This window comes from Rhincodon typus, chromosome 42 (assembly GCF_021869965.1).
Source record: "Rhincodon typus isolate 14 chromosome 42, sRhiTyp1.1, whole genome shotgun sequence".
Lineage (NCBI taxonomy): Eukaryota > Metazoa > Chordata > Chondrichthyes > Orectolobiformes > Rhincodontidae > Rhincodon > Rhincodon typus.
In genome coordinates this window covers 4,421,149-4,445,690 of record NC_063373.1, presented here as the reverse complement: position 1 = coordinate 4,445,690, position 24,542 = coordinate 4,421,149, and the positions used below count along the sequence as shown (strand labels likewise).

The window sequence follows — 24,542 nt, the reverse complement described above, 5'->3', positions numbered from 1 at the left end:
CTGAACAATTATCTGCCTTTAAAGAGGAAATACTACTGGCACAGTTATGGTACATACTTTGCTAGTGTTGCATAAGATGGTTGGCCTTCAAAGGTTAACTCAGAACCTATGGTATAGTCCTGCGCACTGAGATATAGATGACTGTCTCTGGACAGTGCTAGGCAGGTTCATGTTTCTTGTTCAGTTTTTCGTTTATTTTACAAAACCATGTAGCCCTGACCGACAGGATGTCTCAAGAAATAACAAAGCCTCTTAGCAAGCGTCACTGTTTAACCTGTTATTTTACAGTTATAAAACAAATTACCTTTGTTACTTAAGTAACTCCTCTTCTGCCAAAGACTTATTAGTTCATCACTAAATGTTAGCAAGTAGAATAGTTTGGAAGGAGGGTTAGTGTTAGCATATCTAAACAAAGACAATCCTCAGAGAACCAAGTGTCAGCTGCAGGCATAAATTACAACACCCACAAAGGAGAATGTTAGAGAAAACAAATCCAGAGCACCCACAATGGCAAAGTAAAGAAATTAAGATAAAGGAGGAAAGAGTGCTTGTGACAGATGTTAAGTTGCCACTGCAACTAAAACCAGGTGGAATTTGGAAGGTTCAGGGGGAACTGAATGAGCAAATAACAGAGGCAAAGAGACAGGATGAGCAGAAAATGGAAGGAAAAATAGAAGGCTTATCGATTCAGGTTTGTCAGCATCTCAATTGTAAATATGGTAAATGAGAAGTGAAGCTAATTAGGAATTGAAAAGTAGATGCACAGCTGGAGGCAGACAGATAGCTGCTATATTAAATCTAGATTGTTCACTAAGGAAGTTGATGTTACCCTTTTCATGATAAAACAGGAAGAAATTGAAACACTTCTTGTATTTAAAATTGACAAGGAGGAGGCATCAGATAGGTTGTCTGTCAATCGAATCAGGACCAGATGACATGTATCCATTGATTACTGAGGGAAGTGAGTGTAGAGGTTCAGGAGGCAGTTCAAACCCCTTGAGACCCAGGGATGGTGACAAAGGCCTGTAGAATTGCAAATGATACACCTTGTTCAAAAAGGAAGTAAAGATAAGCTCAACAATGACAGGTCAATCACTTTGGTGATGGCAAAGCCTCCAGAACCAATGATTCAGAATAAGATGAACGGTCGCTTGAGCAAATTGAGGTTAATTTAGAAAAGCCTTGATGGAGTTGTCATGGACAAAATTTGTTTTGCTACCTTGCTTAGATTTTTGATGCAGTAACAAAGAGCATTGTTACAGTTAATGTTGTTCATGTACTTTACATGGACTTGCAAATGCAATTGAGCAAATGTCATGCAGTAGGCTTGAGAGTGAGGTTAGAGATACATGGAATAACAGGAACAGTAGCAACTTGAAGATGAAACTTACTGAGAGATATAAGAAAGTGATTACTGTACTGGTTACTGTATGTCTTTCAGACTGCAGGAAGGTTAATATTGGAGTTTGCTCGGGATTGCTGTTACGAATCCTACATTTCCTGATTTACATAAATGATTGAGATCACAGCATAATTTTAAAACCTGCCGAGTCTTGCGTGGGCCCTGACCAGTGACAGGTTCCCTTCCCTGAAGGACATCAGTGAGCCAGTTAGGTATTTATCACAATCCAGCAGCTTTCATAGCCACTTCTTCCACATGCAAGCCCCACAAATGACCAGATTCGTTCAGCTGCATTTCACAGCCTGCCTTTGTGATTTTGTGTGCTCTCTCTCACTCTCTTTATTCTATTTTAAATTAACTTCACAGGGTGTTAGAAGCAGGGCACCTGCAATAAGGAAAATGAAACCAGTCATTACATCAGGATCAGACAGATATGCCCCATTTACTACAACCTGAATAGTAACAGATTTTGAACATGGAAGGAAAAAGCACCATGCACAGCAGAGAGAAACTGTGGAAATGTGGAGATTGTGGAGAAGGATTCCGTTATCTATCTGTGCTGGAAATTCATCACCCCCGTCACACCAGGGAGAGACCATTCAAGTGCATGGAGTGTGGGGAAGGTTTCACTTGTCATCTGTGTTACTGAAACACCAGCGAGTTCACAAAGGGGGAGAGACCTTTTAAATGCCTAGTTTGCAGGACGTGCTACAAAAGCTCCAGCAATTTAATGTTGATGAGAGACCTTTTCAATGCCTTGACTGTGGCAAGTGCTATAAAGGTTCTGGGGATCTGATGCGCCATCAACACATTCACACTGAGGAGAGGCCTTTTAAATGCCCAAACTGCGGGAAGTGCTACGAAAGTCCCAGGGTACTGATGAACTATCATCAAGCTCACACTGAGGAGAGACCTTTTGAATCCTAGACTCTGGCAAATGCTTTAAAACTTCCAGCAATCTGATCCCCCATTGACAATGTTCACACTGATGTGGGGCCTTTCAAATGCATAGACTGCAGGAAATGCTTTAAAAGTTCCCGCGATTTGATGAACCATCAACGTGTTCATTCTGCTGACAAACCTTTTAAATGTTCAGACTGTGGAAATTGCTTTAAAAGTTCTGGGGAACTGATGTCCCACCAACGTGTTCACACTAACGAGAAACCGTGTAAAGGTTTGGATTGTGTGAAGTGCTATAAACATTCTGGAGAACTGACTTCTCATCAACGTGTTCACACTGAGGAGAGACAGTTCACATGTTCTCACTGTGGGACCGGATTCAGACAATCATTTGATCTCCCTGAACAACAGCGAATTCACACTGGGGAGAGGCCGTTCATCTACTCCATGTGTGGGAAGGAATTCCCTCGGTCATGTCATTTTGTGGCACACCAGCGAATTCACACTGAGGAGAGACAGTTCAGGAGCGCTTTCTGTGGATCTGGACTCGGGCAATCATCTCATCTGACTGTGCAACAGTGGGTTCACAGTGGTGAGAGGCCATTCGCCTGCATTGAGTGTGGGAAGTGTTTTGGCGGACTTGTAATCTGCTGAGACACCAACGAGTTCACAAGTGATTTCAGGAGATGGATTTTGCTGTTAGTTACTTCCAAGACTGAACTCTGTGGATTGGTTTCCTTTTCTCCTGATGTTAACAAATTCAAACACAATTTTTGGTGTTGCCATCCTGAAGAAGAGTCAGCAAATCAGTTTTGTGTTAAACACGTAATGTGTTGAGACTTGTTAATAGCTCTGATACAATTTAACTACTTTTGTAGAACTTTCCCTATCCCTTGTCTAAAGGGCCTATATTCACCAGTTTGAGACAGACATTTTTTTTTCAAACACTAAGAAAACCAAGGTTTATGAGGAAGTGGCAGGAGAGCGGAGTTGAGAATTATCAGATCTCTCATGATCTCATTGAATGATTGCACAGATTCAATAGGCCAAATGGCCTACTCTGTTCCAACAACTCATGGATGGCAGTGTTTTTAATACATAGTGGAAGTCCCTACTATTGGCAGAATGCTGCTACACCTAATCCTGAATAGACATTCTCATTATGGACATTATAGGGAATGAACAATCATTCTGACTAACTTGATTCCCTTTTATTATGGAAGGTATTGTCGTTGTTTGTAATTCAAGCCGGAAGCAATATGCCAATTTTCCACACAAGTGCATCTTGCTCCACGAAATGGAGAATTTGACAACAGACACAATTTTCAGGGACTGAAATCCAATTGGGAGATTTAAGCATTGCCTTCTGGGATAGATGGTGTGGATTTACAAGGAAACAATACATTATAGGACTTTGTGTGGGAAAGGCAGGTACAAAATGAGACAGTAACTTGGAGGGATGGTGGGGTCAGAATGTGAATATTGTAGATTTATAACAAAGGGGATTGTATCTGTTGGAGAATGGTGAACAATGCAGCAAATAGAGAGAAGTTCAGTGGTTAGACATTTAGCAGGAATATAGCCAATGAGCAGGAAGTGAGAGTCTTGGACAAGATGAGCTCTATCAAGGCATGCCGGGAAATTGCAGAGAAAGTAGAGAAAAGTGCACATTCAGGGCTCAGATACGGAAGAACATTTAAGGCAGTTTGTCCCAGTGACCAATTGGGAGGGAGGAAACTCATGCATTCCTTGCACTTGCTGTTGGAGGTGAGGATTGAGGAGGCAGGAAAGAGGGACAGTCCATCAAAAATAACAAACTTCTGTTCAATTTTAAAATGCCTCACCACACTGTGTGATTGATACACACCTGATTTATTTGATACTCAGAATATTAGCACCTTTAACTAGGTTGGAGTTTATTAACATCAACAGAAACAGACCCCAATGAACATGGATCAGTTCTAATGTGATTAACGGCAAAATCCATCACTACAGCTACTTGTGACATCGCTGGTGTCTCACCGGATGGGTTGAATGAGCAAATTTCTTCTCACACATGGAGCATGGATATGGTTTATCCCCAGTGTGAACTCGCTGGTGTATAGTAAGATGAGATGATTGCCTGAACCCAGTGCCACAGTGAGAACACCTGAATAGTCTGTCATCGGTGTGAATATTTTGGTTGGACATCCGTACTCCCAGAGCTTTTAAAGCACTTTCCACAGTCTGGGCATTTAAAAGGCCTGCCATCCGAGTGAACCTATTGACATTTCAAGTGACCAGATCATTTAAAGCACTTCCCACAGTCTGGGCATTTAAAAGGTCTGCAATCAATATGAACACGTTGATGGCATTTCAAGTCCCCAGAATGTTTAAAGCACTTCCCACATTCGAGGCACTTAAATGGTCTTTCATCAGCATGAACATGCTGGTAGAACTTGAAATGGGTTGGCTCTTTGAATTCCTGCCCACAGTGAGAGCACCAGAATGGTCTCTCATCAGTGTCAGTACATTGATTTACAATCAGTTCTCTGGAACTTTTAAAGCACTTGTTGCAGTCTGGACATTTAAAAGGCCTCTCGTCAGTGTGAACCTCAGCCTTGAGGCCATATAACTGCATAAATCCAATTCCACATTCAGAGCAGGTGAATGGCCTCTCCCCAATGTGAAGGCACCAGTGTACCATGAGTTGAGATGATGACTTGAAGCCAGCCCCACAGTCAGAGCATCTGAATCTTCTCTCCTCAGTGTGAACATGATGGAACATCAGGTAATCAGAACTTTTAAAGCACTTCCCACAGTCTGAACATTTAAAAAGGTCTTTCTTCAGTGTGAATGCTTTGATGGGACTGCAGGTAGCTGGAACTTTTAAAGCACTTCCTGAAATTAGTGTATTTAAAAGGTATCTCCTCAGTGTGAAATCGCCGGTGTGTCAGCAGGATGGATAACTGAGTGAATCCCTTCCCACACAGGGAGCAAGTCAATGGCCTCTCCCCAGTGTGAGCACGTTGGTGAATTTTCAGTGCAGAGTGGTGACAGAATCCTTTCTCACAGTTCCCACATTTCCACGGTTTCTCCCCATTGTGACAGCATTTGTGCTTCTTGAGCCCAGTGATTGGCTGAAGCCTCTTCTGCACAAAGAATATGTGTATCTGTTCTCCTCGCTGTGAATGGTGCTTTCTCTTTCCATGGTTAAAAGCTGGTGACATTCTAGTTGTGATAAATTGACTGACTCCATCAGATTATGATGTGATATTTGGTTTCAGTTTCATGACTTCAAATCCTCCTCTTTACATACCCTGTGAAATTGATTTAAAACAAAAGAAAGGAACAGAGAGAAGCCACAAAAAATGTAAAGGCAGTTTGTGAAATTGTACTGTGTGAATCTGGCAATTTGCTGGGCTGGCACTTGGGTAAGGTGACTACGAAAGCTGCTGGATTGTCATAGAAGCTCAACAGGGGATAAAACTAATGTCAATCAGGGAAGGTACCTGCTACCTGGCTCTGGCCTCCACAAGACTGTTGGATCTGTATGTCACAGAGTACGAGAGAAAAGAGAGAGGCATGGTGAGGAAGTAGGAGAGGCAGGGGCAAAGGAGAAGGATTTTACATCTGTACAAGCTGTCCAGAAATTTGATGGGATCTCTCAACTCCTCAATCCCCGCTAGTTTAAAGGATCAGGGTAGCAGATCTATGCCAAATCCATCATCATCAATTTACTCTCCATACACACAGTCCTGACCTGTTTGATTTCTTGTACTAGAGGAGCAGAGATTTCCTTTGACAAAATATTAGGAGGATGAAAGTCAGTGCCTTCTGCCCTTGAACTGTCTGGCAGTGAAACAGACTGTTCAGAATCTTGGTACCATGTTTCCCCAAACTAAGATTCCAACCACTTGTCCATATCATCAGTAAAACCGTCTATTTCCACTACATTACCATCGTCCAACTTCGGCCCAGTCTCAGCTTATCTCCTTCGGAAACTCTTATCCATTCATGACACCAACATAGGTGTACCGAATGGATGGTGAAAAAGGTTATCCCAGACTAAAACAAGACCTTGAGCAGATGTGCTAATGAATGGCAGATAGTGTTTACTTTAGACAAATATGAGGTCCTGCACTTTGCTAAGGCAAACCAGAGCAGGAATTACACAGTTAATGATCAGGCCATGGGGAAATGTTGCCAAGGTGACCTAAGGGTGCAGATAGTGGAGTTGCAGGGAGATGGGGTGGGGAGAAAGCATTTGGCACAATTGCCTTCATTGGTCAGTGCATTGAGTACAGAAGTTGGGTGTCATGTTGTAGCTGTACAGGGTATTAGTAAGGCAAGTTTTGGAATAATATATGCAAGTCATGTGCAGAAAAGATTTACAAGATGTTTCCCGATGGGGAGAGGTTGAGTATGCTGGTGCCTTTTTCCCTGGTCCGTCAGAGTCTGAAGGATGTCCATACAGAGGTTTATAAAGTCAAGGGGACATAGAAAAGGTGAATAACGAAGGTCTTTTATCCAGGGTAGGGGGATCCAAAACGAGAGGTCGTAGTTTTAAAGTGAGAGGGCAAAGAGTTAAAATGGACCTGAGGGTCAACAGTTTCACAGAGAGGATGACCATGGATGGAACAAGCTGTCAGAGGAAGTGGTAAAGGTGGATAAAATTGCAATATTTAAAAGGCATCTGGATAGGGAGATGAATAGGAAGGGTTTAAATGGACAGGGGTAAACATGGGCAAATGGAACTAGTTCAGTTTAGGATATGTGATCAGCATGGATGAGTTGAATGGAAGGATTTGCTTCTGTGCTGTATGACTCTATGACTCATTCCATTATTATCTGTAGAATTATCAATCTTAACACCTCCCACATTCAATCTCCCTGTAATTGAGCTCACCCACACTCTGCTGCCTGTTTCTTTACTCACACCAACTCTTGCTAAGCTGTCCACAGTGACATCACAACATTCTCCTACAAGATGGCTGCCCTTTGAAGATGGCATCCCTGATGCCTGCACACACCCTGTTCTCTCATCACCATGTCAGCCGTAAACCTTGGCTTATCCCTTGGATAAAGAACCAGATGTCCCAATGAGGGGCCTGGATGTTCTTTTTTGGGGGTTGAGGCATGGTGTCTTGGGTCTGCACAAACAAGTGATCAACACAAAGGATGTGAGACTCCATGAGTTATTTGAAAGGAGATTCATCAGAATGGTTCACGGATTGAGGGATATTAGTTGTAATGTCAGGCTGGAGAAATGCAAGTTATACTGCATGGAACAAAGGAGATTGGGGTGAGATTTGTTAAAGGTGTCGAGGGTTATGATAGCTTTCGGTAATATAGGTAAAGGCCAGCTGTTCCCCAGAGCTGATGGTGAAAGTTTTTGGGACACAGAATTAAGGTTTGGGCAAGAGTTTTTTTTTAATTTGTGGAATGTAGGCATTGCTGACTGCCAGCATTGTTGCGCATCCCTTGTTGCCCATGAGAAGGTAATGGCGATCTGCTTCTTAAACTGCTGCAGTCCACCTTCTGTGGGTTGACCCACAATGGCATTAGGGAGGGCATCCAGGATTTTGATCTAGCAACTGAAGAAATGCCAGTATATTTCCAAGTCAGAATGGTGGGTGACCCGACAGGAATTTGAATGTGATAGTGTACCCATATATCTACTGCCTTTGGCCTTCCAAATTGAAGCGATTGTTTCGAAGGTGTGTCTGAGAAACTTTGGTGAACTCTGTCTCTGACTCTCCCCTCTCAAAGACTTAATTCCAAATCTGTCTCCCACATCTCTTTCCTCCATTCCCAGTTTTCTCCCTTTCTCCCTCTGCCTGTCTCCAGTTCTCCAGTTCCTGTCTGCAGACTGAGAATCAGATCAATGAGCCAATCAGTCCTGACGAAGGGTTTCGGATGGAAACGTTGACTTTCCTGCTCGTTGGATGCTGTCTGACCTGCTGTGCTTTTCCAGCTCTACATTTATTGAGTCAGTCATTGTCTGTCCTGGTCACATGAGCCGTAGAGTTGCTGTCCACTAGTTATGTCACCAAGCCGGCCACACGTGCATGGACTTCTCTGAAACAAGATGGTGGCCGTGAACAAGGCCATGAGCATGAGGAAATAATAGCAACACGGGACCTGCGGGGTTTTATTCGATGATTGTGGTCGACAGTAGGTGTTTATGGACCCTTCCTGCTATTTTGCTCGTCATACTTACTGGCTGCCGAGAGATAAACCGATTAACTCCCATCGCCAATATCAGCCTCGCACATGCTCAGAACATAGTGCAGCACTGCGCAGCCCCATTGGTCACTGTTGTCAGATTAGAGGACATTCAACACTGCAGGGGCTTCTGGGTAAATCTACCATTGTTCAATTTGTTAGATAATACTTATTCAGTGGGGCTGAGAGTGTCATCGATTCCGCTCAATTTCCAGTCCTCATGGTCTGCAGTCTCCCAGGTGGAGCTTTGCCGCTGCTGTGTTTTGTGGTTCTTCAGCTGCAGAGAAGCTGTTTTCACTTATTGAGCTATTCTGGGCCATTAATAGAGGAAAAGTACGTGTGTTAATTTCTTTGAAAACATGATAGAAAATATTGAATATTATGAACGTCTAAGTCTCTCAGAAATTGAATATCTGAGTAGCAGTAATTTATTTGATTATTTTTAAATGTTTTTTTTAATCAGTCCTGTTTCTCTCATTGTTTTTGCGATTCAGATTCAGCATCCAGATTCAGCACAGACTTTCCTCCTCCTGATGCCCTGTACTTCTCCTGACAGGTCTTGTTGGCGCCGAGGGATTCATTGTCCTGGAAACTCACAGCAAGAAGAGTGAAGGAGTAAATGGGGGTTCTGTTAGTGGTTCCAGGGTCTGAGGTCTGGAGCCTGAGTTGACTGGGCAAGTGAGTCACTGTAAACCACTGTTAAATAATTTTTCCACAAAATTTAAATCAAAACTCATTTTACCAATAAAACAATTTAAAGTGGATTAATAGTTTCACTCATTGAAATTCTGGGGCACCAATTAGGTCCTTGGAAAACATGAACTGGGGGTAACCTTGGGCAGGAAGAGAACCAGAAACCAAAACTGAACAAGAGACTGAGTTTTACTCCAGCACACAATAAGACTGTGGCTGGTTGTGGCTAATTTGAACATACAGGTAGCTACAGCATGTTGAAAAACACAGGTCTCATTATTTTACAAATAGAAGATATAGAAAAGCTGGAGTGCAATCTGCATTATGTATTAAAATCCGGAGTTTTATGTTGTCAGGTTCCATTTCTTAAATTTTCAAACATTTGCAGACTATTTATGAATGTTATGAGGTAGGGAATTGAGCTGAATCACTATCAATTTTTTCTATATCTTGTTTGTAGATTGGAATCTTTCCTCCTTAATTTGATCACAAATTTTCTTTCTTTATTTGTACAACTTGTGAAAAGAATATAAAAAAGTAGTTTATTTTGTTTTCAGTTAAGGAAGGAGGGAGCGTGTGTGGGATGGGAATTTACAGCTTTGGGGGAAAAGAAGAGGAAAGAAATGTTCCAAGAAACTAGAATTTTCTGTTCTAAATTTTTAATCTGGACTGTTTTTTATAAACTACTTTTCACGGGGATATGGAAAGATTTCTAAATGGGCAATCAAGCCCACTTCAAGATCTGACAGGATTTTTAAATTTATTGGGATCTGCATGTCATCGGTCTTTAAATGTGGAGAGCAAAGTGACTGAAAAATCACCAAACCTCACAAAATAAGAATGAGAGTCCGTGAATGGACTGTGGAAAGACCTTTATCCAGTTACACAGCCTGGGTGACAGTGCTCCACTGAACTGACTGTTGAAAGAGGTTTGCCCAGTTACACAGTGTTTAAAAAAAAAGTACAGCATTCACAATGGGTGAACCCATATATGTGTTCTGTATGTAGACAAAATTTCAACTGATTGTCCAACATAGAAAAACACAAAAAACACCGACACCATGGAGAAACAGTGGAATTGTGGGGACTGTAGGAAGGGATTCAATTACCAATCCCAGCTGGAGATTCACCAACACAGCCACACTGGGAAGAAGCTGTTCATGTGCCCCATGTGTGGGAGAGATTCACATCATCATCAATGTCACAAATCTACCAGAGGGCTCACAGCGGGGAGAAGCCATTAACCTGCTCCATGTGTGGGAAGGGGTTAAATTTTCTGTCCAGACTTCTGCTGAGGTGCCAACGGGTTCACATTGATGAGAGGCTGTTCAACTGCTCTGATTGTTAGAAGAGATTTAAAAGGCAAGAGGATCTGGTCAAACAGCAGCTCGTTCACACCAAGAGATGGTTGAGTTGCTCTTACTGCAAACACTCTTGGACCCTGATAAAGTAACATCAGGTTCACGCTGGGAAGAGACTGTTCACTGCTCCATGTGTGGGTAGCAATTCACTCAGTTATCTCACTTCAGTTCACACCAATGTGTTCACACTGATGACAGATGTTTCAAAAGTTCTGAATGTGAGAAGGCCTTTAATACGACAGGTGATCTGCTGAGACACAGCGAATTCACACGGGAGAGGCTGTTCACTTGCTCCATGTATTGGAAGTGATTCACTCAGTCATGCCACTTACGGAACACCAACGTGTTCACAAGTGACTGCAGGGGATGGATTCTGTTGGGGCTGCTGCTGTTCATTACAAGCGAGTTCATTCTGACAGCTGGCACTTTATTTGTGTTGATGTTGTTAATCCCGTAACTGAGCTGGAATTTAATTACTCGAACAGGTCACAATACAGAAATGTCATTTGAAACAGTGTGTCAGGTCCTTAATTTCTCCATGTTGCAATGACAATAAATCCAGTTGATGACTTTTTGGCGTTTTCACCTTTCTAACGCTGGAGTTTTTCTATTCTCATACTTCAGTTCCTCTTTGGATAAGTCCCAACTTGCAAGCCTTGCAGAATGTGTTTCTTAATCTTGTTATCCAGCAAAGGTGTTGGTAATACTCCCGGAATCAGTAAAACAAAACCTGGTCCTTCTATCATTTTCGGCAGTGAGACATAATGTGTGTCCCATAGCAAACATCAAATAAACCAGTAATACAACGGAATTTGCTGGAAAAGCTCAGCAGGTCTGGCAGCAGCTGTGGAGAGAAATCAGAGTTAACGTTTCTGCTTCGGTGACTCTTCCTCACAACCCCTGACCTGAAACATGAACTCTGATTTCTCTTCATAGATCCTGCCAGACCTGCTGAGCTTTTCCCGCAACTTCTGTCTTTGTTTCAGATTTACAGCATCTACAATTCTTTTGGTTTTTAACAACAAATCAGTTTTGTGTTTAACACACAGAGTAGAATCTTTCCAGCCCCTGCATGATGTGGGCAATGGTGAGTCAGTTGGCAAGATATGCTGAAAGCCCAGAAATCAGATTCTCAATGTCAGGGGGTGAAAAGTCAGATTTTCCACCCAAGGATTTAGTGGAGGGATGAGAATTTTGCTGGTAAGTGGTGAGAGTCTTATTTGCAAGTGCTTACACTTCATTATTATCTATTCTCACTTGATATATTTGCAATTTGACATTCTCCCATTTGGCAGAGAGAAACTTCATACTGACAATTTCTAACATGTAAGTTACAGCAGGTACTTAGCTGCCCCAAGCTTGTTCCTCTGGATCTCCACATCGACAGTGTTCCTCAACATTTCAGAAAATGCTCCTTGGGCAGCGAATGCCTCCATCTTTCATCTTCTGAGGTTGACACCAGAAACATACCAGCCTCCCCACCCTCCCAAGGCACATCCCTGATTCATTGAGAGAACAGTTCCCACTTCGCTTTGGAGCATACCAGAAGAGCTCTGTGGAAATGTGTGGAAACTCAGAACTGATAAGGTCAACAGAGATCTCAAGAAATAGAAAAGAAATGAAGTTTAAGGGGATTGCCTTGATTAAAGGCTGAGATGTGATGCAATCTGCATTTGATAAACAGCTTCTGCCACACCTAGAGTGGACAGAGTCACTAGTTTTCCTGACTGAGGCTCTACTGCTGAGCAATGTGAGACTCTTTTAGGGGCAAACAGCACTAATCAGACACTGACACAGAACAGGTTAAAGAGATTTGTAATCACAGAATTCTGCATGTGAAACCAATGCACTTTTCAACTGTGCAGTCCTAGCCACAAACAATATTAGCCATGTCATTGATTATTCAATGTTAATCACAGTTATCTCTGTGAAGCAGAAGTAATCTCAGATTAAACATATATTGTCTTTCCGCAGAGGTAAGGGAGCACAAACCAATCAGCCATGGTCTTATTGAATGGCATAGCAGGCTTGAAGGGCTGAATGCCCTACATTTCCTAATTTGTATGTTTGCAGGTTGGCAGCGAGTACCTCACTACCTGGTTTCCAGGAGCAGCATCCCTGGATGCACCACAGTGACTGACCAAAGCTCCTTAGGTAGCAACTTCCAAACCCATGACTCGATCACATAGAAAGGCGAGGACACCAGATGCTTGGGAATACCAGTGTCCACAATTTCCCCTCCAAGTCACACACCATCCCGACTTGGAAATGCATCGTGGTTCCTTCACTGTCGCATGGCCAAATTTGTAAGGCTCACTCTTTAATCATCTGTTTCTGACTTGAGACTAATTAGTACAATTGATTAATCGCAGGATGTCATCCTCAATTAAATATTAGGCTCAAATTTCATTTTATTAGTTTACATCAGTCAAAATGTGACTATTCAGGTGATGGTCAAGTTCTATTGAAACTTATTACCCAGGCCAATTTACTGGTGTCTGAAGATCTTTGCTTATCTCACGTGCATCTTGCTCTCATGCTGACATTTCTGTTCTCAGGTCATTGCACTCTTCCAGTGATGGTAAACATAAGCTTCAAGAAAGCAGCGCATTTTTCAATTCAACACTTCACACCTTCCTGGACTCACCTGTAAGACCAACAATTCCAGCCTGGGAACTCTGCCCCCTATTTTGTTTTCTTTCCTTGTTTCAGTTTGTTTCTTTGTCAGTTACACAACTGCTTCAGGCATATCTTTTGTTTCTTTTACAGCCCCAACTCCATTCCCCATGGTGCCGAGAGGCTAATTAATGTTTTCTTTCCTGTTGGGCTACTATTTAGGATGTCGTGCTCTCATCACAGTAGCCTGGGTTTGATCCTCAGTCAGGGAGGGGGGATTCATTGTTTTTGTTTGGACTGTTAAATGACCAGGAATGTTTCATGCTGATAACAACAAACAGAGAGCACCTTTGCCAGAACCACTCTGGGTTTACATCAGAGATGAAACCATCATGCTGGACCGGGAACAAATCACATATTTGTCTACTCCTGAGTATTTAGCTTCTCCTAAATACTGACTGCAGGACTACATAAACCGTGTTCCTTATTGAAACACACAAGAATCTTAGGGTGCTTGACAGCTTGAATGGGTAAATGTTGTTTCCCCTTTTCGGATAGTCTATTGACCAGCGGGAAGAATTTCAGAATAATGGTCACAATTTAAAACAGAGATTAGGAGGAATTTAAGATAGAGGTGAGGAGAAATTTCTTCTCTCTGAGGGTTGTCTGTGGAATTCTTTACCACAGAAGACTGTCAAGTCTGCCTCATTCAGTCCATACAAGGATGTGACAGATTTTTAATCAGTAAGGAACTCAAGGATGATAGAGAAATGCAGGAAATTGGAGTTGACAATTATCAGATCACCAACTTTCTAATTGAAGAGACGATGACTCAAAGCCTGAAAGTACATTTCAGTGGAGTGGGTCAGAAAGTAACAGAGTAACTGCGAATAATATGTTGGAAAGTTCCATCAGAGATAGAGGTGATCTTGAAGCAGCCATCTGAGGACAAATGTGTTTTCTTTGCTTGTGAAATTCACCACTTCTCAGAATGGGGACCAAAGAAGTGAAGCAGTGATGGTGATGTCCCTGTTACACCACAACTCTGTAGCATGTTGGCATTGGCCATGGATGGGGCCTGTATTGCAATAAATTATGCATCTGACTACAGATCGGTATTTTGCAGTTTCAGCTCCTACCTGGCTCTAGTGCAATTCACAGCTTTTCTATCAGCAAATGTCACCGAGAATATCAGACTTCTGAAATTGGGTTTTGGAAACTGGAAGTTGCACATGAGCAGCTTGTGGGAGGATTTCACCTTCCCCTTCTCTGATGATGCTGGGACATTGACTCTGATGTTCTTGATCTGACATTCGAAGGATCCTCATTCCTGCACATCAGGAATTCAGATCTCATCTCCACTTGAGAGTATTGAGAAAACTTACATGAGACCTGCACTGGAGTCTCTTATTGGTAATATACTGGAGTTCTTGTTAAATACAGAACTTGATTGTATTTTCTGTTAACTTGATTCAATAGTCAGCTAAACCAAGGATTTTGTGAGCTGTCATTACATCATTGACCTTAATGGTGACCCAGGGAGTAGTGGGGCTTGAGAATCAGTGCACTTTCCCAAGTGCATTATAACATTGGCTTGCATTCTCTCAGAGAGTCAGAGAGTCATCTTGCACAGAAACAGACCTGTTGGTCCAACCAGTCCATGCTGAACATAATCCCAAACTAAACCAGTCCTGCCTGCCTGCTACTGGCCCATTTCTCTCCAAACATTTCCTGTTCATGTACTTACCTAAATGTCTTTTCAACATCATCACTGTGTCCACATTCACCCCTTCCTCAGGAAGTTCATTTCACACACGAACCACCCTCTGTATAAAAAACATTACCGCTCATGTCTTTTTTCAATCTTTCTCTTCTAATGTAAAATGTATGTCCCATGGTCTTGAAATCCACCATGCCAGATAAAAGACAATTACCATTAACCCTATGTGCACCCCTCATGATTTTGTAAACATCTATAAGGTCACCTCTCAACCTCCTATGCTCCAGTTGAATCAGTCCCAGCATATCCAGCCTTTTCCTAAAACTCAAACCTTCCATACCCTGCAACATCCTGGTAAATGTCTTCCGAACCCCCTCTAGCTTAATAATACTCTACTTTCGCCGATTTCTTTATAATCATTCTTTGGTGGTCCTTCAAATTTGTCCAACCTTCGTAAGTTTGTACACTGTTCTTTTCAATTTGATAGTGCTCTTAACTTAACTATTTAGTCACTTTTTGACTGGGATATATTGTTGCTAAGAGTTAGTAAATATCTTTTTAAAGGTTTGCCACCATACCATTACTGACGAACCTAGTTTCTCCATTTGCTTTATTTAGTTCTGCCTTTATACTCTCATACTTACCTGTATTTAGATTTAAAATGCTACTCTTATTTATGTAAAAAAATCCTGAAACCTGCTTCGCGTAGAGTCACACTTTCATGTCCCTGACCGTGGACAAAATAAGAGGAGCATACCTGAGGAGCTATGACTGTCACCTGGAACAAACTGTCTGGATAACTTTCTCCTTGATGTATTGCAGTGCTTGTATTACAGCCTCCAGTTCGGCGATTATGAGCTGAGGTTCCTCTAGCTACAGATACTTGGTGAGGGCATGTCCAGTGTCCAGGACTTCATTGTGAAGTCACAATACATCACCTTCACTGCCATCTTGATTGGCCTCGAAAATTTATGATATTACTTAGGCAATTTTACGTAAAATTTACTATCTTTTGTCTTGTATCTATTTATGTTCTTATTATCAACCATGGGTGCAATCAACCCTGGGAGAGGATATTTATTAGCTAATTGTGGAGAGGGATTCACTTGGCCATCCCATTTACCAAAACAGAAGCACTGGCAAAGAGGCAGACAGTTCTGACATTGGGAGTGCAAAAGGATTTACTCAAGTTTCCTAACTTCAAATCTGCAAACTTTGAAACTTCAATGGATTTCTTCCATAATTGCCACATTCAAACAGGAGAAAGGTTATTTTAAATGAGTTTAAAATGAGCAATGATTCATTTATTCTTCTGCTTCTTCAAGGTTCCCATGACTGCAAAAGAAAACTAGTAGCTCATTGATTACAGTCTCATTTTGCATGCAAGGTATGGAGAATTGAAACCAGACAAGATAGAGTGAAGAAAGAGACTGTAAGTGGAAGAATGAAGTTATATAAATGCTTCAAGCATTTGGATTTAAGCCGAAGAAGGAGCTAGAGTATGTGAGACCAAGATGAACAGATTAACTGCAATGATCTGTTGAAATTTCAAGGTCCCATGATCGAGCACTACTGCTGCACATAGATCTCAGCGGTAAGCTGAGAAAAAAGAAATGAGCAGCAATGCTGTTAGGGAACAAAGAGGGTGGTGGTGAATAGAACCAGCGTCCTCTTGAATTTTCATTCTGGCTCTGCAAGCCTCCAAGGGTAGTGCACGGTCATGACTTCTGAAATTGGAAATCAATGCCACAGTCAGAGCAGCTAAACTTGGAGCGACTGCACACACACAGTTTAGAAGAAATGTGAAATTGCACAACAGTGTTTTGGGAGATCACACATTTCCACGTAAAGGTTGGAATGAATGTACAAAGCTGGTCAGGAATGCAATGGAATCGTCAAGTCCAAGGATGACACGGTCACAGACGAGGGTTCCAGCAGCAGATAAGCTGGGCTGGGGTGGAGATGGCTGACATTATGGCGTTGAAATATCTGGTTAGACTGACGATGTGGTGTTTGCGGTCGGAACTTCATCTTGAGGATAAAATTATGACTGAGATTATGAACAGTGTGGTTCAGTCTCATTGACAGGGAAGAGGGATGGACCCAGGAGTTTGAGAATGGAATGTGCAGCTGTAACTGAAGACAATTGATTTGTCTTCCAAACATTTAGTTCGAGGACATTTATGTTCATCCAACATTTAGGTATGGGATAATTTAATTACTATGGAGGACTGGACAGGTATGGTGGAGAGGTAGAGCTGGTAGTTGTCAGTGACCACGTGAAAACTAACACAGTGCATCTGGATGTCAACTAGGTGTAGTGTGTAGATGAGAAATAGGAGGACCAATGATATCTCATTGAGGGGACACCAAGTTCAAGTCTAATAATTTTTTAAAAAAGAATTGGTGAATGTGAAGATTTTAGGGACAGTACGAGGAGAGTGAACTGTTAACAATATTAGTGTGCATCTGTAGTGAGAATAGGGTCAGTGGAACAAAAGTGGGTCTCGTGGAAAGACAAGCTCTGACAGAAGAGAAACTGGAGAAAGCTGTGGGCTCAAGGGTCAGGCAAGGAGGAACTGGACAGGCAGTTTTTTTCAGGGAGTTAATGGAAGGGAGGGAGCAGCAGAGGCAGCTGATCGGATTGTCTCAATCTTAGTGGCAACAAAGCTCCTTGAAGTCCTTATACTTGTTGGAGGGAAGAGAGGAGAGGGAGAGCCTTCAAAAGGGACTCACTTGTGTAAGAGGTATTAAAAAAAATACTAAACACACCGGGTTTAAGACAAAGCTAATTCATGTGAAATTTATTTTGAATATTCTCACCTAAAACTGTTCTGGAATTTATGAACGTCAGGAGAAAAAAAACAAATGAGAAACGGATGGGTCCAGCAATTAATTAACAGCAAATCCAACTGCTGCAGCCACTAATGAACACACTGGTGTCTCGGAAAATGGGATGTCTGAGTGAATCTTCCCACACTCAGAGCAAATGAACAGCCTCCCCATCGTGTGAGCTCATTGGTGTTTACAGTGAGGGCAAATGATTGCCTGAACCCAGTCCTGCACTGAGAGCACTGGAATGGTCTCTCCTCTGGCTGTGAATATATTGGTGGGAAATCAAATCATTGAGATGTCCAGAGCACTTTCCCCAGTCTGGGCAGTGGCAGCTGATCAGATTGCCTCAATCTCAGTGACAACAAAACTCCTTAGACTTCTTGATAAAGGTGAGGATAGAGGGGAGAGGGAGAACAATTCAAAAGGGAATCACCTGTGTTAGAGACAATAAGAAGATGATTCACTGTGTTTTACACAAAGCTGCTTTATTTGACATTTATCTAGATTAACATATGACTAGACAGGTGGTTATTAACATCAGCAGAAACAGACAGCAATGAACATAGTCCATTTTGAGATGTGATTAAGAATAAAATCCAATCATTGTGGTTAGTTGTGAATTCTCTGGTGACTTAGCAGATGTGACACCTGTGTGAATCCCTTCCCACAACTGGGACAGGTGAATGGCTTTTCTCCAGTGTGAATGTGCTGGTGTCTCAGCAGGTGGGATGATTGACTGAATCCCTTTCCACAGTCAGAGCAGGTAAAGGGCTTCTCCCCCGTGTGAACACGCTGGTGTATTAACAGGTGGGATGACTGAGAGAAGCCCTTCCCACAGTCAGAGCAGGTGAATGACTTTTCCCTAGTGTGAACACGATGGTGTACAGTGAGGTAAGATGATCGTTTAAATGCAGCTCCACAGTCAGAGCACCTGAATGGTCTCTCATCAGTGTGAACACGTTGATGGAGCATCAGCTCCCCAGAACTTTTGTAGCACTTCCCACAGACTGGGCATTTAAAAGGTCTCTCCTCAGTGTGAACTCGCTGGTGTGTCACCAGGTTTGATGAATTGATAAACGTCTTCCCACACTCTGTGCAGGTGAATGGCCTTTTCCCAGTGTGAACTCTCTGGTGTCTCAGCAGGGTGGATGATTGAGTGAATCCTTTCCCACATTCAGAGCAGGTGAATGGTTTCTCCCCAGTGTGAACTCTCTGGTGTATCAACAGGGTAGATGACTGAGTGAATCCCTCCCCACACTCAGAACAGGTGAATGGCCTCTCTCCAGTGTGACTACGCCGATGAATTTTCAGCTTTGATGGATGAAAGAATGCTTTCCCACAGTGCCCACATTTCCAAGGCTTCTCATCAGTATGAATATGTTTATTTTCTGACAGGCCAGTTGAATGGTTAAAGACTTGTTCACACATTGAACCAGTGTATGGTTTCTCCCCGCTGCATAAGGTGCTTTCTCCTTCCATGTTCAACATTGAGTGACATTCAGGTTGTGATATGTTTGGCAACTCTCTCAGATCCTGACGTAATGCTCGAGTTTAGTTTCTTGACTGAAAAACTTCCTAAAAACTCTGTGAAACTGATTTAGACAGAAGAAAGGGAGTGAGATATAAACAACAAAATCAAAAACGCAGGTTGTGACATGTGAACTCAATGAAGCTCATAATTTTTAGAGTGGAAGTTAAAAGCAGTGCAGTAGAAACAATTTCTGACCATTAACGATTCTGTGAGAAGGTAAAGTTGGTACATCAGCAGCATACAATCAGGAGATAAGCAGTGGTGGAAACCTAATATAGGCACAAATAACAAAAGTAACAGTAAGTCACAAAACAGAGCTAAAATACAAAAATTATCAGGGACTGAGGAAGTTAGGCAATGACTGAGGGGAAACTCAGGAGGGGAGACATGAAGTAGAGCAATGGATGGACGTGGATTCAGATCGAGCATAAAGGAGCCACGCTATCTCCAGACCATGCAATCTTTCACTGATAACAGAACACAGCATGAAAAGCTCGAACTTGCTCCAGAATAATCAAAAATGCTCAGCTCTGAAAAAAATTCACTGCTTTCAATATTAGAGTCTCTTGGAGCTTGCAACTGGGATGATGTCAGAATCTCTCGAAACAGAGGATCCAATTTGACACATTACCCTGTATCCCATGCGTTTTTTCTTTTGACCAGTCTGCCTTGTCAGACTTTATCAAATGCCTTAATAATATCCATGCAGACAACATCCACTTCACTACCCACATCAATATTCCTTGTCAATTCCTTAAAGAATTCAAACAAATTTGTGAAGCATGACCTTGCCTTAACAAAGCAATGGTATCCCTGACTTGTCCCCGGATTTCGAAGTGACATATTAGCTGACATCTCATGACTGATTCTTAGAAATTTTCCATCACCAAAGTAAGACTGACTGGCCTATTGTTGTTTTGCAATTGCTTTGTACCCTTTTAAAAGAATGAAACCATGTTTGGATTCCTCCAGTCCTCCGGAAAATAATCCTCACAGCGCCAGTCATTTCCTCCGCAACCTCCTTCAACATCCTAGGGAACTATTCATCTGGATCTGGTGATTTATCCACTTTCAATGATTCCAATTCCTCTAACACTTCCGGTCTCATTATGAGCATTTTGTCTAATATTTCACACTACTCCTCTTGGATCACTTTCTCCACATCGTTCTTTTCTTCTGTGAGCCCTGCAGTTGGAGTGTCAAAACCTAACGGTGCCATCAGATTTCGTGTTGCTCTGCAACAGGGGAAAGAAGCAGGAGTGAAAGGATATCATCCACTTCCTACTGTGGACAAATCCTTATGGAGATGTCAAGAAATGACATCTTCTGCAAGTTTGACTCAAAACAAGGACAGTGCAGCTGGAGCTTCCTCCAGATTCACGGAGAGTGACAGCATTTGTCCCTGACTGTGGATTTCACCAACACAAGAGATTGCTGTTTCCCTGCAACCAGAATAATATTTCTTTGTGAAGGAGACCAAACTTGCACACACACTCCACTCGTGTCCTCACAGAACCCTCCACAGCTGCTGTAAGACCACTCTTCTCCTGTACACAAATCTCTTGCAATGAAGGACAAAGTTCCATTTGCCTTCCTAACTGCTTGTTGCACCTACATGCTTGCTTTGAATGGCTGGTGTACAAGTATACCCGGGTCACTTAGTACATCAACATTTCCAAATCTACCACTGTGTAAATTATATTCTGCCATTCTGAGTTTTCAACAGAAGTGGATAACTTCGCACTGATACTGCGCCTACCAAGCATTTGCTGTTCACGCAAATGGTCGAAATCACCCTGATGCCTCTTGTGTCTTGCTCACTCACAATCCCCCTAGCTTTGTGTCAACAAACTTGGAAATATTACATTGGATTCCATCACCCAAATCGTTGATGTATACTTTGAATAGCTGGTGTCTAAGGGTGGTGATCCTTGCAGTGTCCTAATTATCAAAGCCTGATGCTCTGTAAAAGTTTCATTTGTTTCTGCTCTCTGTTTCCAGACTGCTAACCAATTCTCAATCCATACCAGTACATACTTAACAATTCTTTGATTTTGCACACTAAACTCCTATGTGTAACTTTATCAAAAGCTTTTGGAAAATCCAAGTGATCCCATCAACTGGTTTCACTGGTCACATCTTCAGAAAAACTTCACACATGGTCCGTGGCAGCACTTTCTCCAGGGCACCTGAGATGGGCAAAAAATGCTGATCCAGGCAGCAATACCCACATCCCACTTTGGACCTCTGTTCAGCAATGCCTGAATTTTAAAATTCCCATTCTCGATTTCAAATTCCTCCATGGTCTTCCACTCTCTATTTGCACATGCTCCATATATTTCCCTACGGACAGGACAGACAAACCTCAAACACACATGAACATCACTCAGAGATAATAAGAACTGCCGATGCTGGAGTCAGAGATAACACAGTGTGGAGCTGGAGGAACATAGTATGTCAGGCAGGATCAGACGAGCAGGAAAGCTGACGTTTCGGGTCGGGACCTTTCCTCAGAATAAGGGGTCCCGACCCGAAACGTCAACTTTCCTGCTCCGCTGATACTGCCTGAACTGCCGTGTTCCTCCAGCTCCACACTGTGCTATGAAAGGCTGAACATATTCACCTTCTGATTCATCCAATGACTTTTTCAGCACTTGGTCCGGTTCTTCTTTCCAAAGAAAATGCACAAACCCAGTGCTGTTGCATAACCTGGTGGAAAATGAAAGGAAGCAGTTTTCTAAACTATTCTCCCCTCCCCCAATCATTAGCTGGAGGGCAGCGCAAAACCATGCGGGCCCACTGTCTGGGTCAGGCGCAGTGCCACTGCCGCCAGCGGTCGAGCTCAATCTGTCTCTTTTTGGAGCAGCAGCCCTGGGAGCGGAGGGGGAAGGGCAGCTTTGGCTCTGGCCCGATCTCGCAGCCGGTTGCCCTGGAAACCTTGGCTCCAGGAGGGGGCAGAAGAAACAATGGATGGGGGCGAGGCTCTCGTATCCGAGCGCCTGGCCTGCTGTCTGGAACCTGAAGACGTCCCCGACACGCTCAGCGATTTCTAGTGGCTGTTTCAGACAAGCCCCACCCCTCCACTGTGAACTTCACAACGCAATGTTGTCCTCAGAGTGAGACTTGCTGCTTTGCGCAACATCTGGGAACAAAGCAATGTCTCCGCCACTCCTTTAAATTTCTTGTCTCAGCCTGTGAGAGGGGGTGGGGGGTGGATACTGTTTACGCGCAGCAACTGTAGGGAGAGAAAATGAATCCAGGGAGGGAGCATGCTCCGGAAAGTTTGGTTCAGGTATGTCTCTTAAATTTACAGTCACTATTTGTTCTCAACTTCACATATTTATTTGCCTGGCTAAGAGTGGCCTTTTCACTCATGTTCACAACAATAGGACTTCTATCGGAGATGGACAGGATTTAAAGGGTAGTACATTAATTAGCAAATAAGCCCAAAAATCAATTTTCCTTCTTCACAATTTGTAACACCATGCGTTAGAAAATGTCTTTTGAGGTCTAACTGTGGAGCGAGCAACATTAGTCGAAATTGTCTTGCAAATAAAACCAGGTCTGTGTCACATAGTACACTGATGTAAACAATGAAATAGACTTCCCTCACCAGCTGATCTACAAAACATCAATCTTTTGGTTAACAGCCAAATGCAATGACCAATTCCCCTGTCCAAATATGTCACTTCTTGCTGATCCAGATTGAATTCTATTAACAACTGATCAGCCAATCTGATCAGCCTCTATAAATCCTCCTGTAAGTTAAGGATACCCTCCTAACTATTTACCACCCATTTGTATCATCTGCAAACTAACTGATTAACCATTCAATTCTAAATCATTTATACAAACCAAAAACAGCAAAGGCTCAACACTGACCACTGTGGGACCCCTTTGGACACAGACTTCCAGTCAGTCAAAAAACACCCATCGAACATTACCCTCTGAATTCTGCCACTCAGCTGACAGTGGATTAAATTTGCTAAATTTCAGTGGATTCCATGGGCTATTACCTTTGCTATCAGTCTCCCATGTGGGACCTTATCAAAAGCCTGGCTGACATCAACAGACTACATCAAAAGCATTGCCCGATTGCCACACCTCATTAAAAAATTGAATCAAGTTGGTCAGGCATGAACTCTCCTTGAAAATGCGTGTTGACTATTCTTGATTAATACCAGCCTTTCTGATGTAAATTAATTCTGTCCCTCAGACTACGCAAAACCTTCTCTCTCTTTGTGCTAATTTCTTTAAATTCTATCCCTGAATCGTCTCTCTCACTAGTGAACACTGACACAAAGTATTCATTTAGGACCATTCCAGAAAAAAAAAGACCTTCATCCTGTGGTTCCACGCACAGTTTCCACTGCAGTCCTATATGGGCTTTACTGTTTCCCCCCTTACCCTTGAACCGTTAAGGTATCTGTAAAACAACTGAGCATTTTCCTTTATTTTACCTGGCTATATCAATTCATGTTCCCCTTGTAGCTTTCCATATCTCCCCATTAAAATTCCCTCTTGCTCATTTAGGTGAAAGTGTCTGTTCCTTGCTCCCTCTCGCCAAGTCATTTCTGGTCTTACTAAATCAACCAATTTGGAACTTTGATTTGAAGGCCATTCTTGTCCCTTTCCATAACAACCCTGAATCTTTCAAAAAGAGTTCTGATAACTATCTACAAAATGCTCCCACACTGATACTTCACTAACCTGTCCGTCTTTATTACCTAAAGTCCAGGACTTCCCCTGTCCTTATTGGGACTTCTACATTTTGGCTTAAAAGCCATTTTTTATCTATTTTAAAAGTTCATCTAAAACTTTCAGAGTATGATGACCACAGTTAATGTTGGGGAAGTTGAAATCCCCTGTAATTACAACCTTATCACGTTTACACTTCCCGAAAATTTGCCTCCTGACCAGCTCTTCTACTTCTATTCATATAGGTTTATTTCAGGAGTTTTCCAAGATGTCATCTCTTCTTATTGGTGCAACAAATTCCCTGAATGTAATTGTGACACCTACTCCTCTTTTGCCTCCTTCGCTGTCTCAAATGAAGATTCTGGGTCCAATCCTGCCTCTCTCTCAACCATGTCTCAGTGACAGCAATGTCATCATGCCCCCATGTTTTAATTTGTATCATTAACTCATCTGCCTTGTTGTCAAACTTGTAGCATTAAAATCAATGCCATTCAACCATGTCAAACTCCCTTGTACCTGAGATAACAAGGTGTAGAGCTGGATGAACACAGCAGGCCAAGAAGCATCAGAGGAGCAGGA

At 42.4% G+C, this 24,542-nt stretch overlaps 3 protein-coding genes and 2 long non-coding RNA genes across 17 annotated transcripts in view; 3 read left to right on the top strand and 2 right to left on the bottom strand.

Annotated features, from left to right (window-relative positions):
- The first annotated feature begins 2,449 nt into the window (after nt 1–2,449).
- LOC109913560 (oocyte zinc finger protein XlCOF6.1-like) lies at nt 2,450–2,956 on the top strand. The gene has a single exon (XM_020513096.1). The coding sequence runs from the start codon at nt 2,450–2,452 to the stop codon at nt 2,954–2,956; it is 507 nt and encodes a 168-aa protein (XP_020368685.1).
- Nucleotides 2,957–4,586: 1,630 nt separating this feature from the next.
- LOC109913558 (gastrula zinc finger protein xLCGF3.1-like) lies at nt 4,587–5,511 on the bottom strand. The gene is made up of 2 exons (XM_020513095.2): nt 5,355–5,511; nt 4,587–5,104 (listed from the first exon to the last, which is right to left on the bottom strand). The coding sequence occupies exons 1-2, from the start codon at nt 5,509–5,511 to the stop codon at nt 4,587–4,589; spliced, it is 675 nt and encodes a 224-aa protein (XP_020368684.2).
- A 1,510-nt stretch (nt 5,512–7,021) lies between these two features.
- Nucleotides 7,022–9,273, top strand: LOC125487515. Its single transcript, XR_007265929.1, has 2 exons — nt 7,022–8,842; nt 9,004–9,273. It is a non-coding gene; the product is annotated as an uncharacterized LOC125487515 (long non-coding RNA).
- LOC109913555 (zinc finger protein 239-like) overlaps nt 8,893–24,542 on the bottom strand; it is a 19,149-nt gene continuing 3,499 nt past the window's right edge. For 4 of the 13 annotated variants that reach the window (XM_048619150.1, XM_020513091.2, XM_048619146.1 and 1 more), the window contains one exon: nt 18,203–19,326. In XM_048619150.1, coding sequence (XP_048475107.1) covers nt 18,344–19,222 — 879 coding nt within the window. In that variant the 5' untranslated portion in view covers nt 19,223–19,326 and the 3' untranslated portion in view covers nt 18,203–18,343. Of the gene's footprint in view, nt 9,095–18,202; nt 19,327–19,460; nt 19,535–21,888; nt 24,501–24,542 lie in introns of those variants that run through there. The other 9 variants (XM_048619143.1, XM_048619149.1, XM_048619147.1 and 6 more) reach the window with 6 other exon arrangements.
- Nucleotides 22,379–24,542, top strand: part of LOC125487517 — a 19,115-nt gene continuing 16,951 nt past the window's right edge. The window contains exon 1 of the long non-coding RNA XR_007265931.1: nt 22,379–22,557. This is a non-coding gene — a long non-coding RNA (uncharacterized LOC125487517). The remainder of the gene's footprint in view (nt 22,558–24,542) is intronic.